A 24343-nucleotide genomic window follows, 5' to 3' on the forward strand; every position below is an offset into this window, starting at 1 on the left:
GATTATTAGTAACCCTGGGTCCCTCAATAATTCATCCTAAGCTATTTATACACAAATGGAGAGTCCTTTAAACTCTCCCTCAGTGAGCTTATCTACTGTTCAGATGGAAAGGGAGAGCGAGAGGGAGAGAGGGAGAGAGAGAGAGAGAGAGAATCCAAAGAGATTGTACAGGGTGCAGAGAGCGAGCGAGAAAGCGAGAGAGAGCGATGTGTACCTCTTTTCAGCAGAGACACAATGACCTGTTTCTCCAGTGTTTTCGAGTTTCAAGGTGACGCTGGCGTACTCTCTCCCTTCTCGCCTGCCAACCCGACGAAAGTGCCATCCCGGGAATACGCTCGCTCACACAACGCTCATTAATGGCTTCTAATCTGCCAGCTTTTCTACCCATTTAACGCAATTAAGACGTTTACTAAAGCTAACATGGACCGGCAATCAACTCCAAGGACACGCCAAACGCGCATAATAGGATTTGTAAACAGACGACGTTTTATCAAACGCGCGCTCGACACCTCTTCCAACGCGAGCGCGGCCCAGACAGGAAGTCGGGCTGACTCTCTGCAGGAAACCCAGCATTATGGCTGCTCTCCTAAAATCCGGCACATGCACACAGACGCACGCTGAGAAGGCCCTCGCGGCTGCTTCACGCTGATACCCATGTTCCTCACTCTTTTAAAAAGAGGACAGCTAAGCTGCTCAGGGTGAGGAGGCCCACGGTGGAAAGCGTTTCTACAATCCTCAAAACTCGTCATATTTATCCGTTTGGCAGAGGAAACCAACGCTATCTTTCTCTCCTTGAATAAGTAGGACTGCAGAGCTTCAATTTCAAGTCTTTTTTTGTGAATTTAATGCCCTCGGGCAGGGCATCCGAGGTAGCGAAGCAGCGTGCAACTACACGTGGGCATGACATGGGAATTATTTTGCATAGACTACATCGTTTGCCTACTAAAAACAGCATTTTTAGTCAGTTGTAGTTATCGGTGTCATCAAAGCCTGGGACATTATTACAAAGCCATAATGTTCTGTGGAGAACTATAATGTAGCCTGCTATCTCCAGACAGGTCTAAATATGTCTGAATCGACTGGGGGTCTCAGGGGGAAACAGAGTCACGAATCGAAACTAATAAAAGATGCTTACTTGGGAAAGAAACAAAGCAAAAGTACACTGTGCTTAAGGCAATTTCTTGATGAATAGAAGATAAAGAGTCTAATATCTATACCAAAAAAGTGCATATACGTATATTGGAATATTTCTAAACTGAATTAAATAACATATTAACATTAATAACATATTGTCTGTTTATTAGTACTTATGAAGCACATATTCTGCATGACTATATTTTATCACTAATCCTTTCCGATACCTAAACTTAACAATTACCTTAGTAACTATTAATGAACAGCAAATTAGCAGTTTGAGGCAAACGTTGTAGTTAACGGTTTGTTAATAGCAAGTACTGGACCCTAAAAAGAGTGTGACTCAAAGAAATGAATGCCAGTTATAGAGATAGAACACTGGATAGAGTGATGGATATAATGACTGACAGAATAAAATATAAAAAATGCAATAATAGATAGATAGATCTAAAATCTAAAATTCATTTTTAGAAAGGTTTTTTTATTACAATTATAAAATGGACCTTCTTCAAAAGTCGTCATTCAAATTAAATTATCTTCATTTGTTACTAACACTAAAGCAACAAATAAAAGATAAATCACAAATATTGCATTACATTACAAGTAACATTCTTTTTGTGGGCTCTTAAAAATGTTCAATGGACTTGTGAAATGTCTATTTTATGTATTTAGATGAATGGGAATGCCAAAAGAGTCTTTCTCATGTATTATAGATGTCTGTGGACTCGATGTGAACCCTTCAGGAATAAAAAAAAAAAAAAAAAAAAAAAAAAACAGCTCTTTTTTTTAGCGCCGCCCTGGTGGACTCCACTGGCCGGGCATCTTGAAAAAGGAAGGATAGAGTTGTAGATTCACTTGAAATTATGATTTAAAACCTCTGCTAATAAGCTTTGCCATGCTGGGAATGGGCTGGTGGGGTGAGGAAAGGGTGATCTCTGGGGCCATTAAATTGCAAATGAGTGATGATGTGCTAGAGAGGCTCCCCCCAGATCACCAGCCACTGCTGCATTCATAAGGGCCTCTCATACACTTCAGCCAACACCAGACCCAGCTGGGTCCAATGAATGCACAGCCAAAAGCTGCACAGGGTGTCTAGTCTCCCTACGCTTCCTCTTTGCACTCTATGCTTCAAGCTGAAAGTTATTACCCTGAATGTCATACAAACTCACGCTGTATATTCAAAATAAATCCACATCCCCAAAACAAACAGGGTTTTTAATTAATCAGGCTGGCCTGTGAGAATACAACAAATGCACACATACAGAACCGCACGGGTTCAGGTGAGTTCATTTTTAGCTCCAGACCGACTGCGACCCTGAATTAGAAGGTCGTTTTCTGTCCGAGGCCATGATGGCCACAAAATAGTGCTTAAATCTTTAAAAACGCCACCTATAAATTACTGCAAAGGACAGCGGGGTCAAAGCTTGGCGTGGAATCCGGCCAAGAGCCATCAATCTGCGGTGAGGGTGACATCTGTCTCAGGGACTCCCCTGTTCTCTCTTTCTCCCCGCTCGCTTTCTCTTTTATCCAGCCCCCCTTTCTCGTCGTCCGTCTTTATCGTGCTCTCTTGTGCTTTCTTGCAAATGAAGGTCCCCCTACTAAACCCAAACATATTAAAATTCATGAGCAAATGTTATGTGGCAGGTATTTCAACGCAGGGGCTTCTAAAGCACCCAGACTTTTTGTGGCATCACTTTCAGTGCAGGTTTAATGCCCATTTTGGGCATGAAATACAGATTTTCTGCTTCGGAAAGTAGGCTCTGCACATTTTAAACCGCCATGGAGACTTTCACCGCACGGTTGAAATCCAACCTGCAACTTCCATCCTGAAGATCCTTGAGTTTAGTCCCAGCAGCATTCATCTGACCTATCCTACCTCTAAAAAACAAGAAAGCCATAACTTATTCATATATTCGCCTAATTCCCAAAACAAACCTTAAAAGACACCTGCATTTGCTCCAGATATCCCCTCCATTTGAAAAGAAAACTGCATGAAGTTTTAATTCGTGGGATCTAATAAAAATAAAAAAACTACACTGATGGTAGCAGATGAGCACGTTTGAACTGACCCTGAACTCTCTATCACTGAATGCTTTGGCACCTGATAGACTGAAAAACAACTTTTTTTATTTGGTCTTAGCCATTTTAACCTTAAAATAATGGCTGGCCGCCCACAAATTCTTCAGGTACCGTAGCTTTAAGTATGGCTGGGTGGTAAATTATATTTCAATTAAATGTATGTCTAAGGATTACAAGCTATGGATATTTTTACTCAACATGGGTTAATCTAAATTCAAATATCTTTACTACAGCCTAACAAAATAAACATTTCATATAAGATATTATGACAGATATATACTGTTGCACACAATTTTTTTTATTATTGTTGCACTGAAGAGTACATTTTAAATAAAATAACACAACAAAGACATTTATCCATTTTAACATTTTTACGGTTCTCTTTTGCAGTATATTGTTTGACAACATTATTTTTTTGTTGCAAATGAAATTATATATTTTCAGTGCATTACATTTCAAAAGGTACATTTAATTCTTGAAGTTTTATTAATTAATTCCATCCATTTTTGATGCTAAATTATAAATTATATGACGCGATAAAAAGTCTGTTATAAATCACAGAATACAGAAAACAATTGGAAAATCTAGGGGGAAAAAAAAAAAGTTAGCTTGCTTAATAGTAAACAAACATGTTTCCATTCATTCTCAAGGTTTAACAAATAGGTGAGAAGCGTTTCCTGCCCCATTAATAATAAATATCTAATAGCAGAAAAAAAGTGATAATATTTCTGGTTGCATCACCAAGCCCTAGCAAAGGCTGTAGAAAAACAAAAATGCATAGACAAAAAGGTTCAGTCCGGTTGGTCTTTAAATGTCTTAAGCCGAAAGCATTTCAGTCCAATAAATATCATGACATTAAAATCCTATTAACATGCAATAACACTGAGTGGGAAAATCACTAATGAGGATTTATTTGTTAACAATGCCTCAATAAAAAAATCGTAGTCCCCTATGAATAACAAATAGACTGTTTCAGTAGACGTCAAGCTAATTATAATCTCATAATGGTTTAATAGGGGGTTGTTCCAGAGTCATTACGTGTTTTTCTTAGGGTACGCAAACGTCGTCAAATCACTTCTGTCTCAAACAGCGCCGTTACTCTATAACCGCAAGAAAACTAGTATTACGCTTGCGCATGTACCGCGTGTATGCCGCATGCATAAAAATTGCAATCTCCACACGCTGGAGTCGGCCAGTATCATATCACCATCTCGATCTGCTCTGACTGCAGACGAAGTGTATCCTCCACCCTCACGTATCCCACAATGCCCTCCCGCTTCTCCAGAAACAACTAGTTTCCACACATCCTCTGTTTTATATCAAACCCTGCATGATAAATCTCAATACAGCTCAGCACAAGATGGTACATTAGCATAGGTACGAGAACACCTCGTGTCTGCACAGACTCTGTGGTAAGTTCCGCAAGCAATAAAAAATACAGACGGATGGTTGTTCTGACATGTAGCTCGCAAAACAGCAGCTCTTAATGCACCGTTGCTTCTGTCAAAAACAAAAGACAAATTATGCTTAATATAGCTCATTTATTTGACTATTTAATATGACATAAATGTTGGTTCAGTCATGTAGAATAAGATGAGAAAACATAATAAATGCAAGCTGAAACCAAATACCAGGTTGTTTTTTTAGCTACTACATATGCTTAAATAAATACACACGCAGGCTGTTGTTTACATGGAAATGGTAGTTGAGTGTTGTACAAAGCAAAGAACCATTACGTGCATCTAACTCTGCCACACTGAGCGCACTAATGCTATCGCTGACCCATGGAATATTGTTTCATCTGTTCATGGCAGGATTTTATTTGAGTTTCTGTGCACGCACTGCAGGATACAGCAGCATTTAGTTTTGTATGTTGGATGAGTCCATAAGTTAAAACAAATGTTTATTCGTGTGAGAATGCGCTCAGGTTCTCACAGCCAGGCCCACATGAGATTTTCTAAGGACTCGAGCAAACAAGGAGGAAAAAAACTAGATAAACTAAATAAAATGTACGAAAAACAGATCAGTGAAGATAAACTGATTTTATTAAAAAGAAAAAAAACACTCAACAAAAACAACATATTGAAAATTACACAATTACACAATATATATATATATATATATATAGAGTTATATAAGCCTTCTTCAAAGAAAAGTATAACACTAAACAAACACATCAAGCACTATAGAAGAGGCTTTTGTATTAGTTTCCCCAAAGAAAAGATGTGACCAGGACAAAGTCAAACCCAAAGAAAACCAAATTAAATAAAAGAAAAAACCAAACCGAACAACAAAACAAACCAGTGCATGTACACTCCTGCCCTTATGTGTTTAAAGTATGGCTAATGTTTTCAGCTACCATTTATTCGATCAGCTCCGTTTATTACATTTCTGCAGATCTTTCAAAAAAAATCTAATGATAAAATGTAAAAATGTCTGTCTAAACCTGTTTACAGCCAAACAATCAACAGCTAGTCTAACTAGTTTTATTATCATTTTACAGCCTCGGTGTAGCCCAATTTACAAACCACTATAAAAAAGACGGATGATAAACAGTACACAGCCCATTCATTCCTTTCCAAATAGTTTGCTATCTTTTTCTCCTCCTTTGTGCTCGTCTACTCCAAAAAGTAATTAAAATGTTGCTTGCTTAAATCAGTCCATACAATGAAAATGATCTAAGCTATTACCTAGGCTTTTGTCTTCCTTTATTTCTCTACCTAACCATTCTCTGCACACTCTGCTAATTAATGGAGTTTGAATACAGCATCATTAGACTAACAAATAGGTAACGCTTCACATAATGAGAAAAAAAGAATTTAAAATGATGTAAAGGGCTCAGACAAAAAGAGCACGCTGGTGTATTTTTAACAAGATGGATGCTGCGCAGATTCTTAGAACGCATCAGGTACAATGATTTTAAAAAAATCATTAAATGTTAAATTACAATGACAATGTGGTCGGTGTTACATTTATATTTTGCTCGCAGAGTAGAGAAGTGAAAACTGTTTCTGAAGGAGAAAATAAGCAATCATGGGTCTAAATAGGTTATTGCCTATAAACGCTATAATACCTGGAGAAAATTTCCATTCACCCTGCATGCTTCCCTCTTTGCTCATGGGCAAACACAGAATTTGAACCAATCACCGAATCACTCTTGAGCCAAAGGAAATCATGTCAGCTCTGATTAGCTACCGACTGTTCTGAGCTGTGACGTCAAATGCAGCAAACAAGAAAAAAGCCCATTTCATGCTTTCAAGAGCCTAAGTAACCAAGTCTATACAATATATAATATCATAAAAATGTTTTCTGTTTTCAAAAGAGAACATTAAAAAAATAGCAGTATTTTGGGCACAATGACACCTTTTCTTAGCCTTGCCTAGACAGCAGTGCACATATCACTCCTAAACCCTTTAAATATTTAACACACACACACACACACCACAGTAACACTTAGATGATGCAACTAGTTGGAAAACAGAAACTATTAATTTTGCTAGAGTTGTTGTCAGAATACTGCAAGGCTTTGGAGCTTCTTAAATCAAAATTGTGATCCACAGGCAGAGCGAGATAAAACCAATGTGCCGCAGAGGGGGTGTGGCCTCGGGCTTTTCATCGGCGCAGTTTATATGAAATTACAGCAAACCTTATAAAACTTTTAAGGCTGAACCCAGTTTAGCCCTGCCTCGCTCTTCGAGTCCCGCTATTTAAATATATGAAAACACAACAAGGCCATTATGCCGGACATAAATCTTGCAGGATAAAATTTAAGGAAGCCTGCAAAAGCTGCGCAGCGTAGCATATTTGCATAGTTTTCAATTTAGAAACTAAATCGCCTCCGCCAAACGCCATTACTTTCAGTTTAAAAGTTCACGTGGCCTAACGCAACACAGCTATCTGACAGAGAGTTATGGTAGATACAGTTGAAATTCATGAGATGAGTCTTCTGGGATTAGCCGCTGCACATAAACAAGTCTCTGTGCGATCTGAACGACTGAGATAAGTTTAAAAATGCCTTGAGGTGTGAGAAAATGGTTACATATTTTGGCCCAATTCAGACAGGGTCACGCTAGTTAATAAGAGCCACTGCAAGGTTAGTGCTGCCAAACAGGACCTTTATCCTGTAGAACTCCAAACCTGCGGCAAACACACGCAGCTTTTCCTCTTCGCTCTCTTTCGTCGGCAAGTCATCGCTCACCTTGAGTAACTACCTTTTCTCTTGATGGCCGACCTCTGTAGCGATCGACTCAAATAGCACTGGACAAAAACACTCCTGCCACCCTCTCGACTGTCCGCCTGAAAAATGGGCCCTCTCTCACGGATGCATATTTACATGCATGTTCGTGCCGCCGCTTGCGACTTGTGTTCAGTGCAGACGTGTCGCACTGAGAAGGCGACCTATGGACAAGTGGCGACCTCCGCGGTGAGCCGTCGACTCAGTCATAAACAAAACGGCCGCATCGATCAATTGGTGCGGAAATCGCACTCAAACCGGGAGCGTGTCGCTGCTTTCTCGACGGGGATGAGCGATCGGAGACTAGAGGCTTGAGAGGATTTGGGATGGGCCGAGGCTCGGAACATCTGCAGATCCAAACGAGCTAGAGAGGGGAAAAAAAGAGAAACGCTGTGTGTGCAGATGATGCAACAGCAATGCAATAGTGAGTCCAGGACGCGAGCTGAATTAACACCAAGCCGCAGGAGGAAAAACCCAGCGTTTCTCTTTCTCCGGCAAGGACATCCAATTGTCTTTTGGAAAAATCCTGCCCAGAAACTCAGGTTTAGGTTGCCCAGAAACAGAATTTTCTTCCCCGTTAACGCAATCTCTCGATAACACATCGCCCCGATGGAAAACATTCATACTCTTGTACATTTTTCTTGTTAGAAGGCTGGAAACGACTGTCTAGAAAATAAAACGACCAAGTTAGGAATCTTAACAAACTTAATCTAACACAGTTAGCTGCAGGTAAACAAGACAACGCTAACTGTCCCAACCGCAGACTCTGTGAGCAAGGAGAGAAAGTCATTCGATGCATAGTGGCAATCTCCCCTACGCTAAGAGGCGTGCAAGGAGAAGACGTTACGGTCCGCAGCATGTTTCCTGTAGCTGCTGGTGACCGGTACAAATGGCCTCTATTAGCTGTGCTGAGTCACGCAGAGCAGCCAAATGAAAGTGCTGGAGGACTCAAGAACTCCCCCCAGCTCAGACCTGCCCCAACTACCAGGTTTTCTCCATCCAACTCTCTTTCACTGTCTACTTCTATTACTCAGTTTAAAACCGAAGCCCATTCCTGTGCTGAACTCTCTGTTAGTCTGTTTTCATCCATCTTTTTGCTTTGTTTCTCCTCTTTCTACCACTCTCTTTTTCTATCCATCACTCTCCCGATCTCCGTCCTTTAGCCAGTATCGTAGCATTCGCCTCTTTCTCACTTTTTCCCCGAAAGACAGAGGTCTAAAGACTAGATAACTGATGTACAGAATCATTACTTTGGCTGCTCAGGCATGAGGATGAATGGAGCCCCCTCCGCTCAGTGTCTCATTAGAGTCCACACGTAAAATGCATCATGCTTTATTCAGTCTTCGCTCCAGATGTGTATCCAGCATGGCGAAATCAAATGTATGCCCGCATGGCACGTCTGCATATCAAAAACAGAGCAAAAGTAGACCATATTCATGAGAATAATGACTATTAAAAATAGACGGCGTGAATTCAGCAGCACAGTACGAAAATGCAGCGTCTCCTCCTACGTGCGTCTTTATAGCATCAAACGTGTTCCCTCTCCACCTACACTCATCACAACTTCAAATGCTCACGCTTCTCAACGATGGTCGCTTCTGGTGTTTACCTGCACGATGTGGGATCGTTTTCTAACGATTTTAGAATCTACTGATAATGAGAGAGCAGCTAAAACTGCACCGCTAGCAATTAAAGACATAGTTGATTCAGAAATTAAAATTGAGTCATTATTGAGTCACTCACCTTCATGTCATTTCCAAATCTGTTTCACGCGAGGCAAACAACGGGATCCAAACAACGCTGGGGTTCATTGTATGGACAATACTCTATTCTCGAAACGCTTTCCTTTCGGTTCCACAGAAGAAAGAACTCATACAGGTTTGGAACAACACAAAGCTGAGTAAATGATGACAGTATATATATATATCATCCAATTTGTGTTTGGATGTGATCTGGACACTCCATGCTGGCTCACCAAACTGCCTCGGTCTGTCAAGTCAACATCTAACCAATCAGAAACCAACTTTAGGCGACACTGATATTTGCAATGAAAAGCTTGAAGTTCTGCAGTTTCCGTTATCCTAAGACCCCACCAGAGAGCTGCAGACCTGCTCTCAGGACCTCATCTCAGCGTGGAGTGTAATGGTAAATCTTGAACGATGTGTGTGGGAGGGTAAGTGAGTGAATAAATGGATGACAAAACCCCTTCTAGCCTGTGAATGGAAAGAGAAATCGCATGATTGGGAGAGGAGAGACGGCAGAGACATACAGCAGGCTGGAGGAGGTGATAACGTGTGAAGAGAGGAAGTGGGTGGAGGTGGAGACGGATGAAGTGCCAAGATGGAGAACATCCTATAATGATGAAAAACAAGACAATGCGATCATGTTAATGATCAAGGAGGGCAGAAAACTGTATAGGACTAGAGTATTTATGGAGCTTTAACAAATAATCATTGTCAGAAGAAGGCAGCACGTCACTTGTGCAAATCCTTTGAAATCACCATGAAATCAAATTGCAATTTTTTTTAATTGCAGTGATTATTTTAAATGATTTATTTGTGCCCACCATAATTGTAAATTAATGTGCCTTTAACATTCACTTCGCCTCATAACAACATGATTGCTATGATGACGTGTACACTGGCATGAGGACGAGGCAACAATCCCTCCAATCCAGCAAGCTGTCACTCTGCCGTTAGATCACAGCAATTAGCAAAGAATGATCCAATCAATTCTCACTGGACAGAAATAAGCCCTGCCCTAACTTTTTTCCTTATTTCGAGCAGCAGTTACGTTGACATTTACGTCAGTAGAGGGTGAAAAAAGACGATTGCAAATTCATTTTAATGCCTTCTTTAAAGAAACAGCTCAACCAAAAATTTAAATCATTCCAAATCTTTCTTCTTTCAAGACTTACTTTCTTCTGTGGAACTCAAAAGGTCTTTTGTGTTTTTCATTTTATAGAAGAATAAAAAAATTGAGACAAAAATAGCTTCTTTTTAGAGATAATACAAATGCATTCAGTTTTGTAACCACATGAAGATAAATGCTAACATTTTAATTTGAGGAGAACTATTCCTTTAAGGCTATACTTTAAGACTGCTGGCCCAGTGACAAGCTGTTATAAATGCACTACTTTTACTGAAAGTGAAGGGAAAGGTCAGTTTTACAAAACAGCATATTAAATTCTTGAAGCAACGAGAGCTCCAGAGCGGACAGGCCTCAGCGTACTCCAGGGTACGGAGAGAACGGCACCGCTGCCAAAGGGAAATGGATTTTGAGAGACACTGACGCCAGTGCTTATGTACTGGAGAGGGAGTGAACGAGTACCTAAACTCAGTTATAACATGGAGCCAAGCAGGCCTGACGACCACACTAGCGAACGCAGGGCCCTGCAGTGGGGGGATGGGTACAAAGGACCATATATTGCAGGAAGGAGACAGTTCCTAGAATCAGCCGGCACGACTCCCCATAGTTCACGAGCAACATGATTAACCACCAGACGGGGAGTACTCCAGCGGTGCTATTAATAAAAGATAACCTCCTACCCTCCCCAGACCCGCTTCTCAAAGCCACATTTTTGCTAGGCACATACAGAGGACAGCTTTGTTTACTACAACAGAGGGACTACATCCCTGAGGCTGGGGTATGCAGCTCTTCCCTCGGCTCCCAGGGACGGATGGGTAAATTAGCCACCGATGTGACCCTAAACAATGTCCTCTGGGTTGGGGATCAATTAGACAAGCCTGTGAAATAATGACACCCCTGGGAAGATGCGCCTAGGGAGACCCCCTTTGGACCCCTGGCTGAGGTCTTCAGGAATTGATCTTTCTGAACACGCCACAGGTACACAGCTTCAGCAGTAATTACCACACCGCAGGAGCAGACGAGCGCACAAACAAGGCACAGTTGTGGCCGAACCTAACCGGAGACGCGAGTTGCGGCGTATGACACCAACTGGTGAGGAGAAGATAAGCAGGAGGTAATTATAGTTCGGCTGCTGTTACCGCTAGAACACACCACGCTGAAATGCTATTGTGCGGACTGTCATCATAAATTAATATTTTATTGTGAAGCAATAGAACAGGAACAATCAGGACTACACAACCCCAATTAAGAGGTTACTGGACAGACCCTTTCAGCACAGATCCTATCCTTGCTCATAATGTACTCCTTCGTTGTCTTGACGGCTGCCATTCACCTTTACTTCCTGCACGATCATTCTTAGACAAAAGGCTGAGTTGTTTTTTTGTGCACGCAAGACGATCTCTGTAGAAAACTAATTGAGGGAAATGTTTACAGAAGCTAGAGTACACACACATGTGTTTTTCTACCACTTTCTATTGGCTTCTACCGTTTTAACACCGAGTTAATACGATTTTCCATTTTCACCAAATCTCAGAAAAGCCTGTAGAGCTCAGGCGTTTCTATCCTTGAAGATCTAGTCAGCACAATTTAGGCAAAACCTGAACACACACACACATAGAGACAGAGAGAGACAGAGAGAGACAGAGAGAGAGAGAGAGAGAGAGAGAGAGAGAGAGAGAGAGAGAGAGAGAGAGAGAGAGAGAGAGAGAGAAGCCTCAATGGAAAATTTTTGATGGACTTACGAAGCAAGCTGGACCTCAAGACAGCATATACAGGGATCTTCAAACTACCCCTTAACCTTGGGTTAACATATTTCTCAACACCGCGTAAAGGCCAGTTTTAACCCTGGGTTAAGCAATTTTGAAAGGGGGTTAACATTGCTTTAACCCTGGGTTATGCCAGCGACAAAGCGTTACACTGACATTAAAACGTTAAGCAACAGACACCAATCATAACCCGCCTCAGTTCTTACCTCATTAAAAATTCATGCGCTTTGTACAGTCGCTAAAACTTTCACGCGCCTCCACGACCGAGGGGGAAAATGTCGAAACGGCGAAGGAAAGAGCGTTAAGTAGAATGACGAACAGGCGACGTTATTTTTTTGCTCCACATTTTCACACAGACGAACAAGCAGTTATTAAGCGTGTAGTGTGTGTCCAACGTTAACATCCCAATAGGAACGTTACAAACGCACAGCGCGTAAACGTCAAAACCCGACCACCTAAAATTAACAACCGAGCAAGATAGTACGAACAGCGAGAAACACAAAATAAGAGACGTCGGTTTCAAGTGTGAAAAACCCACCCCGACCTCAAAACAGGCTCGCGTAATAAACCCCCTAAGTACCGTTTGCGATCTAATAAAAATTCGCTTCGTCTTGGCTACGGAACAATTTTAAATCCACACTTTAACTTTCATAGTAACTCAATGAACGAACGGTTCTCTAACGCGTTTCATACGTGACGCTAAAAACAGCCAGTACATCCAAGCCTGTCATCCGATTTAATGATGGGAACGGAGGCAAAGGAAATCAAGACATTCTAGTGACAGGAACCGAGTACGAAACGTACCTTTGTGCATGCCAGTGAAGCGGTCTTTCAGCACGGTGAGCTCGTAGATCTTGCCAAATTCCTCGAAGAGCGGCCGGAGGTCCTTCTCGTCCAGGTTGCGCGGTATCTGTCCGATGAACAGTTTGATGGCATCGTGGTCCTTCATGGGAATCGTGGCGCAGCTCGCGGGACTGTGCGTGTGGCTTATTCCGTTCACGAGCCCGTTTGTACTGGCCGCTCCTCCGTGCACCGCGGCGTCCACCTGTCCGTTCGTTAAAGTTGCCATGTTCACCGCGAGGACTTTCAGCTGCTACGCCTTCAGAAGTGTTTCAAACGACGGGATGAGACGTCCTACTCTGGTTTTCGCCGAAAATGTACAGATGCGAACGCGTACCATTGAACACAAGTCAAATATCAAACGCGTTTGGTCGTCCAGGCGGAGGCGTGTTTCCTTGTACGTGTCCCTTACTACTCAATTCATTCATTCATGTAATAAAAACGAGAGAGAAAGAGAGAGAGAGAGAGAGACCGACCGAGAGCGTTCGCTTTACCTCCGTTCCCCTCGCCCCTGCTTCTAGCTACCCTTTTATTTTTTGCATTGAGAAGTCGGTATGGGTGTCCTCCCGGTTTAAACCGACAGGGCTGTCTCAAACGCGCTCAGTGCAGTGGGGAGGAAGCGAAGAAAAAGCAGCTCCCTTTATGTCACACGACTCGCTCTCTCCCCCTCTCATCGTTATACAGGAACATGGTATGTTCCGCCGAAGGAGAGGGACTATAAATAAAGAAAATATCACATTTACGCGGCTCTTTGTACGCTGCCTTGTGAATGACGCACCTTAGACTTGTGTAGTGGCATTCAATCTGTTCATTTAAAGAGAAAAGCACGTGTGTGCATTGAATTTTTTCAACGCACTCTATGGCATGATATTCCCCTAAATGCTTTTTTTTTTTCTCAGGAAAGCGTCAAAGGATTCACCAAAATCCGAGGGGAACTAATGGACAGCGCCAGTGCTGAAACGCTCGGAGAGCGCAAAGGCAAAAACAGCCTTATGCATGCAACACCGCCGGATTAAATTATTTCAGTGCCATCGTTATGATTACCTTTCTCATCATTTAAAGAAATAAAAAAAAGATACATTTGTTTGTATTTAATCGAGGCGATGTCTCAAATGCGCGAGCTAGAAAGAGGGCTGTGAGCTCCTCCGCGCGGTGTGTACGGGCAGGGAGGTGACACTGTGTGTGTGTGTGTGTGTGTGTGTGTGTGTGTGTGTGTGTGTGTGCCCGTGTGCAGGAATGGGGGTAATAAACATACAAATCTGTATCATATAGTTGTTTCTTAAAGAGCAACCTTTAACCCGTTTAGTCTTAGTGTTCATTCCAGCGAGCATTGCTTTTATCTGGGTGTTTTGTATGGCTGTGGTCAATTATTTGGTGCTATTATAACGCCAGTCTTATTTGTTTCATTGCTCAGTAACACTCTTTTGACACAATTCGAATGTTTATAACCTTAATATGACATAAAATAAACAATAGCTTTTATATGTGACCCAGGAAAACAAAACCAGTCAAAACCAGTCACAGGTATATTTGTGGCAATGGTAAAAAATACCTTATATGTGTCAAAATGATCACTTTTACTTTTATGCCAGAAATAACTATGTTATAAAATAAAGATTACGCTCAATGAAGACACTTTGTAAAATTCCTACAGTACATATATAAAAACTAATTTTTGATTAGTAATATGCTTTGCTAAGAACTTCATTTGGACAACCTTAAAGGCGATTTTCTCAGTTTTGTTTTTTTGCACCCTCAGATTCCAGATTTAATATATTAAGACAAATATTTTCCTATATCCTAACAAATCATACATCAATGGAAATCGTATTTATCCCGATTTCAGATGATGTATAAACTTCAATTTTGAAATATTGACCCTTACGACTGGTTTCGTGCTCCAGGGTCACATGTTACAATTTAAATAAACTGCTTTCCATTTCAGTATATTTTTGTATTTTTTTTTGAAGTAATAAATTAAATAAGATTATTAAAGTAGACATTAAATTTGCGTTTTTCTAAAAAAAAATAAATGAAGCCTTGGTGAGCATATAAGAGTCATTTGAATCCCATTGTAAACACAAACACAACACCCACACACACAATATGGATATTGCTACAGTTTAGAACAATGCCTATTGTAACGGATATTACAAACTGCTATTAAAATCTTATCATAAAACATTTTTGACTGATTATTATTTATGGGTGCATTTAGAGTAGAATTAAAGCATGGCCATATTTTTTACATCCCTGGAGCATAATTCAAGAGCAGTGGGTCAATAGCTGACAGTAGAAATGTTTAAGTACTCTTTAAAAGATTATTTATAGTCATTTAGAAGCTCACTTTCATTGTGTCTTTGGATTTCGTCAGACAAAACTGATGTTGTGAATCACCACAGATCATTTGCTTCAACGATAATCTCTCTTTCACTGAAGCCAAAACTAAGTGTCTCTTCAATTCAATAACATAACCCCATCAATGAACCTACAGAGATCTGCTGTTCTTTCTGATCAGGAAAAACATCCCTGATGTAATGAAGACTGACTGAACAGATGTAACAAAGACTGCTTGGAGGTTTGAGTGACAACTCCAAACATCTATAACCCGAGCCCCGAACACCTCTAAAATTCCACTTATGCACGATACGAACCGCTGTTGACAGTCAAAGCGTGTATGCACATGTGCAAACGTTGCATGCAAGCCTCCAATTTCCACACCAGAGCACACAACCACAGCGTTTTTCATGCTGACAATGACACACCACTGTCGAGACCAAAGCACCTGCTCATAATGATGGGAAATTGTAGGCTGCTTCAGACTTCCTGCTGAGCACGAGGCCCGCGGAGAACAACAGGCGTACATGTGTTCGGCACCGGCACAACGGCAGGTAGGAGCGCTCAAGCGAACTCAAAATGGAGGAAAACAACAAGCCGCTTCAGAGGAGGCCTTCTGAATGTTCTGGAAACCCATGACGTAGCTGTTCAGAACAATGATTCTCAATTAGTTTTGCATCAGAACTCAAATTTAGCAATGGGTATCAAGTGGCGACCCAACATGATACCAAATGTAACCTGTTCATGCAAAACAAAGGCTCTTCTGATGGCATTCACAGTTCCACAAGAACCTCCATTAAACTTTTGCGTTTTTTTCAATGCAATGATGACAGGAAAAAACAGAACTGGGTTTTACAGCAATGACATACTGTAGATAAACCATTTATTTTCCCAAAGAACATCCTTTCAGGTTCTTCCTATTATTCTTAAAACTATTCATTTATTTTTTCTCAGCATAAAGTATCTAAAATAGCATTTTTCACTACACGGAATATTTTGTGCAATAAAAAGATTCCAGGTGTTAAAAGTCTTTTGCTGAACCATACATGCTAACAAAGAACCTTTTAAAAGAATACTACTACTACTCCTACTACTACTACTACTCCTAATGTATTCTATTGGATTTATTGGATTTATTGGCAATTATTGGATTGTTGTTCACTACGGTCTTCAAACAAACTTAGACATTTATTTTAGGGTCATGACATAATGATTAAGAAGTGCTATTATTCTTCAAAAATAAAGTTTTTTTTTTTTTAAAAAACACTTTCACTGTATTTCACAGCATGCTTGAGTTGGATATATGATTCTTGGGATAATAAAAAAGCATCAGTGCAAAAATATATTTTCTAAAATAAAAAAATAAAATACAACAAATACACTGCAATAAAAAAAATTGCTATATTAAAAATAGAGGGGAAAAAATGTATCGGTGCACACATTTTATTAAATAAAATAAAAAATATAATAGATATGTTACAATAAAAATATAATAATTGCAACATTAAAAAATGTTTTCTATGATGTCTGATAGCAAATTCCTTTTTGGTCCTAAGTGCAGCCTTTATTTTTAAGAGTTCACAATAATACAATAAATGCAATGAATTGCATCACGCTATGTTTCTTTAGAAGAGCGGCTTCCCTTAATAGCATCTTTCCAAATAAGTAATTTATAGGTCAGCAACTCTTGTATCTACATCGCATCTCTTATCGTTTCATGTTCTTTGCCCAAAGGTCAACTGGGCAAATATTAAAACACAGTATAATCTTGTATGTGTTTGGCCTTAACGATGCGATTTTAAAGTGTTGGATGCCGTCCAAAGCAGCATTAAAAAGGAAACGAAATGCACTCCATAGCCCTCTCACCTACCACACTCAGAGGCTGTAATGGCCCGTTAATGTCATTTCGGACTGTCAGTATAACCCAGCCCAGCTGAGTCAGTCCGCTTTCTTTGGCAGGGCACTGTGCTCGGTTCTGCAAGCATACCCTTGGGGCCGCGCTGCCCGAGATCACGCCCGACTTGCCTTGAGCCATATTTTTAATACAAGGACGAAATGTGTTAGCACAAATCATTGTAATTATGTTCTCTGCGTAGTATCGCAACGATTATATAAGTTATGTTGCCATTATTGTTCCCCATAGTCTTTCTCTTCGCCCCTCTCTCGTCTCTTTCGCTGTTTTCAAGCCGGCCCAAATGAAAAGCGTCTGATGAGCACGTCCATCGTCGCGATAATAATAATCATATGCAATTAGCGGGTAATTTACAGACCGATTGGTCTACAGAGGGAGCACCGTAGGTCGCTGGGAGCGCGGTTTGATGAACCTGGAGTGGAACCGGGACGCTCCAATCTAAATTTCAGCAGAGGAGTGGTCTCAAGAGGAGAGTCTTGCATTTTCATCCCAAAATTTGATCTCAGCGGTATGTCTATGCGAATGAGCCTTACAATCAAATGACAATCATGCTTATTTTTTTTCTGTCAAGAAATAAATAATGAATCCAAATGTTATTTTCTTAGACAGCAGGCCTGCTGCTAAAAATACGTGCCGTCGTTCCGTGCTTCTGCATGGCTGCTGGAACAACAGCAAGGTGCTGTCCGTGGTGCTGAAATATTCTCACTGAGGCACAACTACAGACAAAACCGCTCAAGAGTTTGGAAAAATTACAGCTTGTGTTCACCAATTTGATCAGAATACAGTGATATATTACATTGATTTTAAATAACTGGTTTCTACTTGAACGCAAAATATTTCAATGGAAAATAACAAATTTAAAGTGCAATAATATTTACTGCGTTTTGATCTAATATATGCAGCCCTGTGAGTTATTTCAAAAACATTTTAAAAAGTACTTATTTCAAACTTTGGGCTTTTCTAAAACGGGTTTACTTGAAAGAGATTGCTATAATATTATACTGGAAGTAACAAAAGCCTTTTTTTGACACCCCTTACTCTTTGACAATAGAGTGCACTGAAATAACTTGTGCCCTTGGAACATTACTTTGAATCAAATCCTGTTCCGGCGGTGTAATTGTTGAGGAAGGCAAATAAACGAGTGGCAAATGAAATTCTTGCAGGGCAGCTTGCACAAATAGATTGATAATGTGCGCCAGCCGCCGTAAAGTACGTTGAGGTTTTGATATTACCTGTTCTGCATATTAATGTCTCTCCTAACCTGTCCTTCATCCAGGACAAAGTTCTAAATCTCACAGAGCCTTGAGCCTCGGAGGCGGTTCATCATCTCAGTGTAATTTAGGAGGACGAACGGGGAAAGGGCAGAGGAGCACAAGAACTCCAAAAAAACCCTTTGACTGAGCAGCGCTATGGAAAAGACACCGAGTTCAACTAATTGGAAGCCGAAAGAAAATTAGTCCTGTGACTCCAGTCAAATACAGGTGAAAAAAACAACAGCCAAGCAAGCATGTAAATTGCGATAATTATTAGATCCACTGAGACTATGGTGCACGCCAGTCTGAGAAAGTTTACAGAAAGCCGATCATGAATTTCATAAATTTAACAGCTATGTTGCGGAAAAGGATCTGATTTTACTGATAAGAAAAAAGCTATTTGGATCAACACCAAGGGACACGTATAGAACGAATAAAAGCATGGAATGGTGGAGTTTTTCCCCTTTAATTATTGTTTACTCTAGAGGAGCTGCTTATCGTGAGAGCGGTGAGTTTTTTTGCATCAAAGGGGAGACGTTGGTTGTTAGTGCAGTATTGAAAACAGATTAGCGCTTTACCACTTGACACAGTTGGGCATTTCTTTCAAACTTAAATCCCCAATCACAACTCTCCACTGACTCTCGACTCCTCTACCCCATTGTAGAAGAAAACACAGCATTGAAACAACATTATCCCCATTCAGAAGACAAGCTGAGCTCTCTTTGAGGAAAAGGCCAAAATGGCAGTGACCTAAGCTACATCCCCGCATCAGGCTGCAGTGCTTGAAGGACTTCTGTTAAAGTGATACTTCAAAAAATAACAAACAAATCTGGCATCCTTCACTCACGCTTTGTGTTTGTGTGATTTTCTTTTTTCCATGACTGATATAATATAATGAATAGAATGGATGTAATATAATATATATCTTTAAATAAAACAATAAAATTACATATCCTCTACTATTTAAAAAATTGGGGTAAGATTTTGTTATTTTAAATATTTTATTCACCAAAAAACTCCCCAAACAACAAATATACATATATATAATCAATATTAATTATTTTTATTACTAATTTTAATAATAATAATAATAATAATAACAATAATAACAATAATAATAATAATAATAATAATATTATTATTATCATTAATAATAATATAATAATATTATTATTAATAATATAATAACTACTACTACTACTACTACTACTACTACTAATAATAATAATAATAATAATAATATAAAATTACCTTATGCTGGTCAAAATTGTTAGAACACTTGGCATATTAAGAGGTTATTATTATTAATGTTTTTTGTTGATTGGGCCATTACAATACCTATAAAACAAAAACTATTGCTGGAACTACAGAAGGAATCGGCTTTAACATTAAAAATGATGGTCTGAACCTCAACCCCATTGAGCAAATTTAGATTTAAAAGAAGGCTTTGGCTTGAAATGCAGAAAACATGCGACAACATTAGTGTTGAATTTCTCAGAAAATCCATTGATTTTAACAAAATAAATAATACATTTAAAAGTGCATAAAAACAGTACGACTCACTTGCATCTGCATGTTTCATAAACATTACGAAACAAAATCATGTTCTGGAGGCATAAAGATGTATATATTTTAGATGTTTTGCTAACGATGTATATAAATATTCAGTATTTAGATATTATATAAACCATCAAATCTACAGATGAGAGTCCATTTTTGGGTGTGCTATCCCAAATTGAGGATTTGATTGCCTTCGTTTGACTAAAATGCACTTCTTTCTTTCTTAACACAGCACATAAACGCTTCTCATGATGCATACTGATGATTTCCACAACACGTGAACCCCTTGTTACTTTATCCCCACCAGCATTAGTCAGAGAGAGAGAGAGGTTCTCACCTGTATGTGGCTTCTAACTTCTTCTCATGTCAGTCCCTTCTCTTTAATCAGTGGTTTGGAATCCTGTGACCTCTGACCCCTCGGCTGTCTCACAGCACCTGTGCCACAGGCAGACGTGTCACCTCGCTGTCATGTCAGCTCTTTACAGTGACTGTGGTGTCTGGGTGTCTGGCCCCACAGAGCCCCTGATTGCTCCCCCGGGAAGGTGTTAGAGAGGTGGGCGAAGCCACCTGCCACTGCCCTACAGCGATGGAGCGAGCGGAGGGCCCGAGGCTCAGCATGACTGCTGGAAATACAACACATGGCGCTGCCAAAGACCATTCCAATAGGAGGGAGAGAGAATAAGAAAGAGACGAAATGACTGCACCGTTGCGACGAGTGACAACGCTGGCTCCTTCGAAGTGAAAAACTGTGCCTATGGAGACAGCAAAGTCACTCAGGACCAATTTTCCTTCTGCTAAACCAGGTGCAAGCAATTACATGAAATGATTGGACAATCAGTCAGTCTCAAATACTCCGAAGACACCATAAACTTCCTATCATGTGTTTATGTTTCAGGTGCTGTTTCTGGGCAGCAACCACTCCAAAGGGAGAGAAAGGTGACAATGGAAAAAGCGCCGACATGCTTTATGAGGTATTTCTGTGGAAATAGCCAGCCTGTCAGCCGCTACAAGAAAGCATAAACAACCTGTTGTACTTTTTAACTGTTGTATCCTTTAAAAAGACCCAGGGGGGATTTTAAAATACTGCCGCTGAGCTAAATTACTCGAAGCCCTTTGGGGACCCTTTGCGAGAACCATATACATTTATTTTGTGTAAAGAATGCAACAGAATACGCACCGTTAAAAGGGTTTTCAGGATAGAGATGGGACAATATAATCCGTACAGGCATCGATTAAGTGCAGATGAGTGTCAGCTAGGTTATAGGCTCCACCAAAAAACAAATCACATCGGTATTTCAGCCATAGTATGCATAGTATGTTGCTAATATAGCTCTTGGCTGCTTTCAAGGCAACAGGTAAAAAACACTAAAGCAGTGTATTAGCATTTTCTAATTTAATATATTTTTTTAAATTATTATTATTACATTAAGACCAGTATGCTACTTGAATCTCAGATGCAAAGTATGTGTTCGTGTAAATGTGTCAAATCAAAACATGCTTCCACTTAATAAATACAAAAATATTGTGCTCAACAGTATGATTTTTTTATTTCATTACTTTTACTGGAAATTAAAAAAAATATACTCATTTTATATTTAGTTCTGCAATCAAAATCCTAAAAAAGTATCATCGAAATTAATTTAATGGTAAATGATTCTAGAGCAGGATATTACAATTCAATTTAAAATTATTATGTATTTTTTTATTTTATTTTAAATTCAGCTTTGCCACAACAGGAACAACATTTATTAGTTTATTAATATAATATTATTGTAATATATTTTCACAGTATTACTAATAAACATATTTTAGATCAAATAAATGCAGCCTTGGTGGGCGTATGAGACTTAATAAAATACATACATTAGTGTATTTTATTTTACAGTTCAATAGTAGTATATATTTAGCATTATACTGTATATATTATGAATTTTATTTTAATTAATTTTGCCACTAGAAGAAAGGTTAAAAAACAACAACAAAACTTTAACATCTTAATGTTTTTTTTTAACTTCTAATAGCCTCTGGATATCCCATTAAAGGTCAAGAATATTTATTCTATTTTTCTAGGATAATAAGCATGTCAATGTTATTGCGAGATTCTCTCATTGGCCTTTCAGATGACCTAAACAAACCTGCTGACTAACGATTGAAATCCTGGTAACATTAAAGTTATTTCGTGCATTTGCATCCAAATTTGCCTGACTGACAGCCAACACATAAAACGATCATAAAGCGCATTGTAAAAACACATTGAGTTACACATGCGCTTAACATGTGGCTTGACAACCACAACTAAAACATCTCACAACAGTATACCAAGACTTAATCGCGGCGCAGGAATGACAGTTTGTGAGACGTTATTAATGTAACCCACACTGAGCTTATATTTAATTTTTACAGCAACTAGTCAGCAGGCTGTCTGAAACACCTTTAACAAATGAGAACAGCTCAAGAATGCTGATTTGAACAATAGCGCAGACATGCTATTATTCCAGCAAAACAGAATAAATATCTTCAAGCTTTCAGCCATTTAATGTGCATTCTGAAAGGAGACTCTTTACATTTGTAAAACACCGTGGTTGGACAAATTCATTGTCTCTGCCGAAAGTCTTTTCAGGCGATGCTACAATGTGCAATGTCCCCTGCCAAGATAATGTGGCACAAATCAGAGGAAATGGGGTCAATTAGATGTCCGACCTCACCAGGCATCCCGCACCTAAACCTAGAGCACTTAAACAGCATTACAAAGACCTCTGCTGGATTACAAGAGCAAATGTTTGTGTCTGCGGACATCCAAAGCATCGTCTCTGACATCTGACACGGGCCATGTCCTCGGTATTGGCACGCTCTAATCTCACTCCGCTCCTGGGAAAACGCAGAGTAACTGCAACGCCATTATCTAATGACGGGGTTGAGATGCTGCGCTCACATGCTGTATATTTAGAACAGGCCCCAGGGTGCTCTTTAGGAGGTTAACATCCACTGACCCTGACGCGACCTTCTCTCTGGCACCCTGCCCGACCCATTAGACTTGGCTTTGCTTCTTAAAAGCATTGTTAGAAAGAGCTAGACGTCAAGAAAACATACCTGGATGAGTCGTGGGGAGGACACGTTCCAATCCATATTTCCATTTCATAGAGCCTGGAAGATGCACAAAAAGAAGACACAATATTACTTAACATCAGCATGCTGCGGTGCCAAAAAAAACCCCCAAACAAACACGGGCACGATGAACTCTTTATGACATGATGGCTTCTCTCATGAATGTTAATTAGGAAGTCATGCTGACATAAACTTTCTGGGCCGCAGAAACACATTTGCTAATTAATATTCATAAGCCATTGCCATACGGGGACCGTAAACTTGTGCGGTGAATATGTGTATATAAAAATTAATTCTTATAATCATTGTTAATGTTATATCAAGAAATCATTGTATCAAGTTTGGATAAAAAATATGAAGTTTCTTTTTCTTATCAACGCTGCATTTATTTGATTGAAAATACATTAAAACAGTAGTACTATGAAATTTTATTAGCATTTAAAACCATTTTTCAGTACTCATTAGTCTTCAGTGTTACATGTTCTTTCAGAAATCATTCTAATTCATTCATCAATATTCAAATTTTAATATTCTAACATTTAATGTATCATTACTGTCAGCGATGAAAACAGTTGCGCTAAAGCATTTTTGTGGAAATGAATATTTTTTTCCAGCATATTTTGATGAACTAACAATTGATGTGCATTTATAAATGCGTTGGTAAAAACGCAAAAGATTTTACTGTCACGTTTGATCAAATGAATGCATCTTTTCTGACTAGGAGTACTCATTTGTGGGCGAATTTTGCTAGATTGCGACCATATTGTTAATGCAACACAAAAAGTGAGTCATTTAAAATAGCACCGCTTTGAAAGGTTACAAATTAAATAAAGTCACCCAGCTGCCCACAGACATCTCAGAAGAACACAGTACATATCTAAGAACAAATCCTCCAATCTGTTCTGGACCATACGACTATACTTAACCTGAGACTAGAACCAATCAGCCAACCACAGCTCATTTGTGACAGTGTGACCCTGAATGTTCAACTAAGTTCAGTTGAGTTCATCGGCCCTCCCACTTCTTGCGGTGCTCTTGATGACAGGTCTGTATGTGTGTGTGTGTGTGTCAGGATAGCAGGTGACACCGAACAGCGCTAGCGCAGCCCCTCCTCTCCTACTCCACCCGTCCATCCGTCACAGCCATGATCTTTAGCTTCATTAGCATGAGAATGGGGAATGATGAGATAGCTCGCATCAAATGCCAGCCGCCCAGGAGACGGTAACGAAGAGCTGCCCGCCCCTGATGCACTCAC

The 24343-nt window shown here is 39.8% G+C and overlaps 1 protein-coding gene across 16 annotated transcripts in view; it reads right to left on the reverse strand.

Annotated features, from left to right (window-relative positions):
• The window catches only part of celf4 (CUGBP, Elav-like family member 4), a 79432-nt gene extending 65927 nt beyond the window's left edge, over positions 1 to 13505 (reverse strand). For 6 of the 16 annotated variants that reach the window (XM_043221076.1, XM_043221069.1, XM_043221075.1 and 3 more), the window contains exon 1: positions 12886 to 13504. In XM_043221076.1, the coding sequence (XP_043077011.1) occupies positions 12886 to 13150 (265 nt within the window). In that variant the 5' untranslated portion in view covers positions 13151 to 13504. Of the gene's footprint in view, positions 1 to 12885 lie in introns of all 16 variants that reach the window. The other 10 variants (XM_043221079.1, XM_043221078.1, XM_043221072.1 and 7 more) reach the window with 5 other exon arrangements.
• Positions 13506 to 24343: the final 10838 nt, after the last annotated feature.

Source organism: Puntigrus tetrazona, chromosome 21, assembly GCF_018831695.1.
Source record: "Puntigrus tetrazona isolate hp1 chromosome 21, ASM1883169v1, whole genome shotgun sequence".
Classification (NCBI taxonomy): Eukaryota; Metazoa; Chordata; class Actinopteri; order Cypriniformes; family Cyprinidae; genus Puntigrus; species Puntigrus tetrazona.